Here is a 9,258-nt window from a genome sequence, read left to right on the forward strand (position 1 = left end):
TGCCAGTTTGCGCTCTTATGTCTTTCACGAATTCATCATGTGGTAGTGTCTGCATGTTTATGACAACAGTAATGCTTTAAAAGACTAATAACGGGGGAGTTCGGCATAATCCACCACAACATTTAGTAGGAAACTTATCTAGATACAAAGAGAATGAATTTGTAAGTGGGAACGCTGAGGTAGAAAGGTTTCAATACACCATAATGAATGCTTACGAGCAGCGTATGCGATTACAACGCACACACTGGATTGAGTAATCTCGGTGGAACTACTCAACCAGAGGTTTATAGCTTCGACATGTGTGTAGCAATACTCCTGTCGAAGAGTAGTCACAAATGCCTTCTAGATAGTATTCCAAGCACCTCAGAAATAAAATAAGCAATAAGAGATATCCAAAGTTCCTTTTCCCACCCGTCCAAAAGTATGTCTACGAGGTCAGTTAATAGAGCAGCAAAAATATCAGTGCCTCAGATTGATTGAGTTGAGTTTCATTGCTTTAGCTCCTTTTTTAGAGAAACATTTCAAAGTATATTGTACTAACGCTATCTCAAGCTCAGTTTTACTGACATGTTATTTAGCTGCTTTACTTGCTATCCACAATTTCTTCCACTTCTACCGCCCTCAGTAACTGCTAACTGGTCCGAGGTTTCTCTTAATCTAGCTCCAGAGGCTGAGATGAGGAATACTGACCTTCTACACGGATGTACGCAACCTTTGAGCCATATCACCAAAAGTTGCACAATATAGAGAGTTGTAAGCACGGGCATTTATGCAATTTCCTATTCAGGTCGCCGATGCAGCAGTGTATTTAGAGAGGCTGGCTGAGGCCACAAAGAGAATTTTACTGACAGCGAATAGAGAGTCCGAATATTTCAGGTTATTATGACAGCATTCAAGCCCAGTAGCTTTGAATAGCATAAAACTTCTTACTGCACACCTGAAGAATTTAGATAAACTTCAATCGTTAAAATTATTTCAACATTTGCACAGATGTGTACAAAATATGCTTGCGCTGTAAAGATTGTTTCAGAATCTTCCTTCTTGCTTGCCTTTTGCGCACCTCAGCGCTGAGCATCTATGTGGTACACAAAAATCGTGTCCGTCTTCTGGTGTTTATGAAGTCAAAACGACCTGTTTTGGGCGGTGATGGTTGTAAAGTTGGTTACCGCGGCACATTTACGGAATAGATATGTCTACATTCTACATTCAGTCCTCTTACTTGGAGCATTCCATAAGCCACATCTTTAGTGAATTTGCTTTTTGAACATCGTTAGTTTTCGTTATGCGTCTTCAGAGATAAAATTCTGTGTACTGAATATCGACTACACTCTTCTTCAAGGCCGAACAGAAAATCACCCCGGTTGTATTCAGTTTCCAAGCGGTGTACGTTTATGCCCGTCTTTTTTTTTTCTAGGAACCGACGTATGCAACACATCACTGACGCACTTTTGCCCAGAAGATAATAACGATTTGTCTTGCTGCGGTGCTACGTACAGCCCTGAGAAAAATTCAACCGAAGTAAAATGGTATGACTCTCCGAAAAAAATATGGCGTCACAGTGTCAAAGCTGTTCGCAACACGACCTTGTCATGACTAAAAACCTACAACAGACATCTCAGTTATGGATATGCGGGAAGATGTAGAAATATTTGCAAGCTTACAAATTATGCAGCCCGAAAGGGAGGCGATAAGACTGCTTTTATACTGTGCCTAAAAATTTGGTTTCACTGAAGTAAAATAAATCTTCCTGGGCTTTACCAATTTGAAGCCTTATTAATTAACTGCTCTTAGTTTTTGACAATCGTGATTCATCAGCCTGTGGCAACAAAGGTTATAACCATTTACAGAGCTTTGATGTGAACGAGCAGATTTGGTACCTTGACCTTAACAGAAATGTGAGCGGGAAGGAGAAAAATAGCTGCAGTGTTCTCTACTACAGCTCTATTCTAGATGTTGATACATCGTCGTGCTGAAGAATTCTTTTGGAGAGTACGCACCTCAGATAGGGACCAATTACAGGACACCTAACGAGGCGATTGCTAAGGGGCCTGTCTAAAACAAGCTCAAGTTGAGTTGCAGGAGACGTGAGCTTCAGCGTCAGTCCCTAAAAGTGACATTCTTCCGTTAATAGAACACACATTTACTGGACACCTATTTCTTATATCAGCTTTTGACGTAATAAAGGATTACGTCAGCTAGCGTTTGTGGCAGCGAAATAGAGTGAAGTGCACTGTGTGAGCTGTGATCAAATTATTCAGGCGCACCTGATGTTAAAGACCTACAGAGATCACTTGTTTCTATAGGCACTGAAGAGTGGCGTAGCCAGAAATTTTGCTCTGGGGGGGGGGGGGGGGGGGGTCATGTTGCGGCGCGGCTTCCTCATAGAATTTGTGTGAAGGGCCAAACGCAACAATAATAACTGCATTGCCATTGACAATGCCATTGTGTATTAGATAACGATACGCACTGTCTAGACAAGTGAAATATGTAATTTTTTAAAATAAAAGAATGTATTCGTATGTCTTAAAAATCGTGGCAGACATGATTACAAAACATAAAACAGAGCGGGGGACAAGACACAGGAGAGAAGGAAACAGCACGCGCTCGTCCTGCTTGCTTCTCTCCTGTGTCTTGTCCCCCGCTCAGTTTTATTTCTTTAATCATGTCATACCAACTATCCTTTTATCTTTCACTCGTGGCAGACATAACTGATACCAATGATTCCATGTTTTTGCGTATTTATTAAGTAAAAAAAATATCACACGAAGTCTAGAATTATATCGGCCCGGAACCAGCAAAGCAGTGCATGCCGCTGATATGAAAAAAGTAAAGGCCATGAAATTAGCAAGTAGAGGACAAATATTTTAATGAATGTTTGTTGTTAAAGAACCTTTACATTTTTGTACATATTCAACGGCCAGGAAAAAAATCTCGATGACGCTGTCCTTCATTCCAGTGTACTGCGCAGCAGCAGCTGTCACCGGTCATGTATTGCGAGTAATTGCACCGAAATTTTTGTCGCCACAGCCAGCCATCGATAGACCCTTGAAAGTTTGCGCTAGGATGGGGCTCCTTTCGTTACATAACTCGAGGTGCATGGGAGTTGCCACGAAATCCAACCCGAGTTAGCAACGTTCGCGCCAAAATGTTTTTTCTAGTCTGAAGAAGAATCCGGAGTTCCCGGGTTCGAAGCGGACTACGGCGGCTGCGTTTTTATTGAGGCAAAACGATAAGGCGCCCGTGTGCTGTGCGATGTCAGTGCACGTTAAAGATCCTCAGGTGTGCGATATTATTCCGGAGCCCTCCACTACGGGTACCTCTTTCTTCCTTTGTTCTTTCACTCCCGCCTTTGTCCCTTCCCTTAAGGCGTGGTTCAAGTGTCTAACGATATATGAGACAGATACTGAGCCATTTCCTTTCCTCAAAAACCAATTAATATTATTATACTATTATTATTCTGGAAAAGACACTGTAGGTGGCAAAATCCAGAATGACCGATGGTCCGGCGCTGGTGGTTGTTTTGGTCAGCGGTGCGTGACAGTTCGAAAAAATTTCTGGTTGGGGGGGGGGGGGGCTGAAGCTCCATAAGCACCCCCCCCCCCCCCCTGGCTACACCTCTGGCACTGAATGTAAGGTGTGGGAGGAGAAGACCTTTCGATATATAAGGCTATCTCCCTTCTCACATAAAGTTTCGAGTGTTTAGCTTCAGTTAATCTGTAATTTAGGACTTCCAGCTGAGAGTGGTAGTGGTGAAAGCATTTATTAGCCTAACAAGGTACAGGAGGGTCTTTGCAAGCTCTAGGTGATGATTCCTAGTGTGGGACCCAAGTGGCAGTGGCCACCGCCCGGGCGCATCCAGCTAAGGCTTTTTGGGTCTGTAAATCGTGGCAGCCGAGCAGGGTCGCTTCCCAGTCCTCCCAGGTTGGGTTGAGGATGGGGGAATAGCCGGGTTGGAGAGGCAGGCCCACACCATGCGATGGGTGTCCGAAGACACCGCTCTATAGTCGCGTTGAAGTTTAAAGCGAAGCTATCGAACAGGTAATCACCTGTAGTATAAAGAATACTATGGCGATATCTACGTCTCTGGGGTCCTGATAATTCACAGCATGCCGTGCTGCTCCTTTAGAGAAACCTTAAATGCCATGTTGTCTCCTCCACAGGTGCCCCTATGTGTATACTTTGGAGGACTCCGAAGGTGCTCTAGTACGCGCAGAAACGGCTGACGCCAAGTACCCAAGCTGTTGCCCGAAATTGCTCCACGGCCCAGCAAAATGTGAGGATGTTAAGGCAGTGCTCTTTCCTTTCCCAAATCATGTTGGTGTCTATCTCATAAATGCTTGCTGAATGGTAAGGAGATAAGCTGCGGATGAATTCACATATCGACTTTTACTTGAGCTGCGCAGCGTAAGTAAAGTGTCCAATGCTATTATAAAATGTTCAGACTATTCAAATGCTAGCAAAGCCAACGAAACGCATTTGCAAGGCAGAGCTCAAATATGAAGGTTCAACTAAAAAATTCAATTCAAAAGCCTTCTATCGGCTAAACCACTGGTGTATTCATGCTGCAATTTGATACATGTAGTAGCATTTGGTGGTTCATTTTTTCATATTATGATTAAGTAGACTAATTCTCTTATTAAATAAATTATTACTAATCTTCATCGCCTGCGGCCACGAAGAGCCACAACAATGGGGATGCGTAGCAATGGTTCCGGTAACGCAATCATGCTTACTCTGGACAAACGGCTGGCCTAACATGGGAGGAAAGTTAGTTGAAACAGTTAGAAAGCGGAAGAAACCAGATAAACTTGAACCATTGCTGCGTGTGCTGCTTGTGTCGGCTCTTCTTAGAAGCAGACGATGCGCACCTCAAATAATTTTGGTCCAATCAGACAAGGACTCCTCTCAAGCATAATATGAATAAAAAATTAACCACGAAACTCCGCGACACGCTTGAGAATATATCATGTGTATGCCAGCGGTTGAGCCGAGAGAAGTCTTTTACAAGGTCCAATTGGGAGTAAAAATCACAATAGTTAAAGATTTCGCCCCGTGTATGTACGTTGACCCGCTAGGCGCTGAACTGGTTTATGCTGGCTTCATCAGCTTGAATGTTTTTTTTGGTACTCTAAAGGTCGTTTCCCAAATGAATATCCAGCTCTGCGGCTGAAAAAACTTCACAGATCAAACGAAGGATTGTGGCATTTGAGTCGTTCTGGGCATCTGCAATTCCTGTCTTTAGGGGCGCGGAGATTTAGTCCGCCCCTTAGGTACGTATAAAAGAGAAATCAACAAACATGTTTAGGTCCATTTAGAAGTTAACTTAGAATAACAGGTTATCAGAAATATATAGCTTAAACTACTGAGGAGACATAAAACTATAGTAATACATTAACAGTAGAAACATCAGTCAAAATAATCCGCCACCTTGTATTACCACCCTTTCCAGCAATTAATTTTGAGGTGCCGCCGACGGCAGTGATCCTCTCGGCATGCAGCTGTCCGCAATATCAAAATAAGTAGAGAGAGGACCAAAAAGTGGGGAATAAACAGAGCGATAAAGACTGACTACTTGCAACAAAGAAATTTCTCTATAAGCCTGTACTGGCTTATTTGTTTTCATAAAAGGCGGCATATTCATTGCAGAACAATACCAGAAGAGCCAGAAAGGGCGACATATTGGGACCACAGCATGACAATAACGTCCGCTCTGGCCAGACATCCTTTATACAGCTACGAAAACTTCGTGCTGCCCACGTGTCAGTCTAAACATAGTGAAGTATCTACAGTAATGTAGCAATGGTACAGAAGTTATTTGATTTTACACACTGCATGTAATAGTCACGCTGTATTGAGGCACTAAGACGAACAGGAAGTGGAAATATGTGAAAGCAAGACAAGTAACGTGTCCCAACGTCACCTATTATTAGTCATCATCATCATTATCAGCCTGACTGCACGCACTGCGGGGCAAAGGCCTCTCCCATGCCTCTCCAATTAACCCAGTCTTTTCCCAGTTGCGTCCAACCAATGCCTGCAAACTTCTTAATCTCATCCGCCCACCTAAACTTCTGCCGCCCCCTGCTACGCTTGCCTTCTCCTGGAATCCACTCCCTTACCCTTTAAGACCTGCGCTTATTTTGCCTTCGCATTACATCCCCGGCCCAAGCCCATTTCTTCCTCTTCATTTCTACTAGGATGTCATTAGTCCGCGTTTGTTCCCTCACCCACTTTGCCCGCTTCCGGTCTCTTAACGTTACACATGTCATTTTTCTTTTCATGGCGTTGTCCTTAACTTAAGCTGAACTCTTTTCGTTAGCCTCCACGTTTCTGCCCCGTAGATGAGTACCAGTAAGATATTGCGGTTGTACACTTTTCTCTTGAAGGATATTGGTAAAGTGCCATTCATGATTTTGAGAAAACCTGCCATATGCGCTCCACCCCAATCTTATCCTTCTGGTTATTTCCCTGTCATGATCAGGATCAGCTTTCACTACCTGCCCTAAGTACACGCATTCCTTTACCACTTCCAGCACCTAGCTGCCAATTGTGAATGGCTGTTCCCTTGCTAGACTAATAATAATAATAATTGGTTTTTGGGGAAAGGAAATGGCGCAGTATCTTTCTCATATATCGTTGGACGCCTGAACCGCGCTTTGAGGGAACGGATAAAGGAGGGATTGAAAGAAGAAAGGAAGAAAGACGTGCCCTAGAGAAGGGCTCCGGAATAATTTAGACTACCTGGAGATCTTTAACGTGCACTGACATCGCACAGCAGACGGGCGCCTTAGCGTTTTTTCTCCATAAAAACGCTTGCTAGACTGTTGAATATTAATTTGATTTTGTGTGTGTTAATTTTTAGACCCACTGTTCTGTTCTGCCAGTCCAACTCATTGATCATGCTTTGCAATTAACCGCCTGAGTGATTCAGAAGGCAATGTCATCAGTGAAACGCAGATTATTTAAGTACTCTCCGTCAACTGTTATCCACAAATGTTCTCATTTTAGGCTTGGAATACCTCGTAGTCAAGGGTCTGACGGAATCCCGTCTGGTCGGGATGGTACATGATACTAGTGAGCCGCACCGACCAAAAATTAAGATGGAATGACGTTTCGGCTCCCACACGGGAGCCTTGTTCACAATGAGGCAAAACGTTGCGGTGGTGCCTTTTTTATACGGCGTATATGCGATCCCAGGCATCTCGTGTAGATAGGTGGCAAATTCCCGTCATTTCAATTGATAGTATGCGCTGTTGTTTGGATGATCAGCGACTCAAGATAGAGCCGTGATTTCCTGTCCTTCTCTTTGGCGACCACACGTGCCTCCGCCCAGTTGATATTGTGGCTGGCAGATACTGAATGCTGGGCAAGCGCATTTTGTTCTGCGCGCCGGTTCTTCACGTCATTCTTATGTTCACGTAATCTGCGCGCGAAATCTCCTGTTTCGCCTATGTATACTGATGGGCAGTCGGCGCATGGAACCTGATAAACAACGCCAGGGAATCTTTCTTTCTTAAGCCCATCCTTGACATTGACAAGTTGGCTTCTCAGTTTTTGAGATGGCACATGAGCAGTGTGCACACCAAATGAACGTAAGATATGCGCAAGTGCATCACTGATGCCTGGGACGTATGGGAGAGCCGTTCGCTTTCCTGTGCTTTCGGCTGGCTGCATCCTAGGACGGTCAACTTTTCGCTGCACGGAGTCGATGATGTGCACCGGGTAACCACAGGTCGTCAAATCACGTCGTGTGTGTTTCGATTCAGCCGCTTGGTCTTCCCGCCTGGAACATACTTTCATGCGTCGGAGGAGCGATGAAACAACCGAACGTTTTTGGCAATCTGGGTGAATTGACCTGTAACTGAGGTAACGGCCGGTATGTGTAGGTTTCCGGTAAACGCTGACATGTAATCCAGAGGAATCTCTTGTGACAAGCAGATCCAAAAATGGGAGACGGCCATCGATTTCTTCTTACACGGTGAACTGTATGGCTGGCTCTATGCTGTTCAGTTGTACAATAAAATCTTTCAATGCTTCCCTCTTCATCACGCAAAAGCAGTCATCCACGTATCTTAGGAAAACTTTGGGGGCAGGCGTGAATGCAGCGAGCGCGCGGCCTTCGATTTCTTCCATGGTCAGATTTGCGACCGTGACGGAGATGGAAGCTCCCATCGCAGCACCGTGGATCTGCTTGTGAGGGATGTTCTCAAAGGTGAAATAGGTGTTTGTCAGGCAAAAACGGAGAAGTCGAGTCAGGTCTGGAACGTCGATAGGGGTCCTTTCAGGTAGCGTTGGGTGGGATTCAAGGGCAGCGGTGCAGACTTTCACGGCAAGGTCCACTGGAACACTTGTGAAAAGGGATTTTACGTCGAAAGATACCATTATTTCACCGGTTTCCGCTTCCAGGTGTCGAACTTTTCGATGAAGTCCTGGGTGTTGCGTATGTGTGTAGGTCTTTTGCCTACGAGAGGGCAGATAACGCGGTGCAAAAAGTTTGATAAATTCGGAAGAGGCGAACGCGTGAAGTCTACAATAGGGCGCAACAGGACATCAGGCTTATGAATCTTCGGGAGTCCGTAGATCGCAGGGGGTGAACCATTGTGGCATAGCAGGTAGTAATAGAGGGAACGTTTCTGCGGGGGAACCATCCGAAAGACATCCGCCTGTAGTTTTTGCAGTTCCTTCTTAACTTTGGCCGTGGGATCCCGAGCAAGTTTGGCGTAAGTGCCCTCATCCTTCAAGAGAAGCAGCATTTTTTCCTTGTATTTGCTTCTATCGAGCAGCACCGTTGCATTCCCCTTGTCGGCCGGGAGTACCACGATGTCTGGATTACTGCGAAGGCTCGTGACCGCTTCTTTCTCTTGACGTGTCAGTGACGAAATCGCGAGATGCGAACGTAACTCGGACAGAACGCCGACAACGCGTGTACGTGCTTCCTCTCGGCACGACGGGTCAACCTGGGTGAGAGCATTTTCCGCCGCACAAATCATCTTTCTTGTGTCGAGGGCCGGACCAATGTTGATATTTAGGCCCAGGTTCAAGATCAACATTTCCGCCTTGTTGGGTTGGTAAGATGACAGGTTCCTTACAAACCTATTTGGGGCGTCCGGAGGCCTCCTGTACACCGGCGGTGAATAGCATTGGCGAGATAGTGTCTGCCTGCCATACTCCCTTCCTTATTGGAATTTTATTCCTCATTTTATGTAGGACTGTGGTAGCTGTGCTGTAGCTATATATATCTTCGTCTTATTAGTAGCA

The 9,258-nt window shown here is 45.0% G+C and overlaps 2 protein-coding genes across 2 annotated transcripts; both read right to left on the minus strand.

Annotated features, from left to right (window-relative positions):
* Positions 1 to 7,971: 7,971 nt before the first annotated feature.
* Positions 7,972 to 8,382, minus strand: LOC144101649 (uncharacterized). Its single transcript, XM_077634785.1, has one exon. It carries the CDS (start codon positions 8,380 to 8,382, stop codon positions 7,972 to 7,974), a length of 411 nt encoding a protein of 136 aa, XP_077490911.1.
* LOC144101651 (uncharacterized) lies at positions 8,382 to 9,050 on the minus strand. The gene has a single exon (XM_077634786.1). The coding sequence runs from the start codon at positions 9,048 to 9,050 to the stop codon at positions 8,382 to 8,384; it is 669 nt and encodes a 222-aa protein (XP_077490912.1).
* Positions 9,051 to 9,258: the final 208 nt, after the last annotated feature.

This window comes from Amblyomma americanum, chromosome 8, assembly GCF_052857255.1.
Source record: "Amblyomma americanum isolate KBUSLIRL-KWMA chromosome 8, ASM5285725v1, whole genome shotgun sequence".
NCBI lineage: Eukaryota > Metazoa > Arthropoda > Arachnida > Ixodida > Ixodidae > Amblyomma > Amblyomma americanum.

What these genes read in the sequence shown, in the direction of transcription:
- LOC144101649 (XM_077634785.1), bottom strand. Translation starts at nt 8,382, where the DNA reads ATGGTATCTTTCGACGTAAAATCCCTTTTCACAAGTGTTCCAGTGGAC.
- LOC144101651 (XM_077634786.1), bottom strand. Translation starts at nt 9,050, where the DNA reads ATGTTGATCTTGAACCTGGGCCTAAATATCAACATTGGTCCGGCCCTC.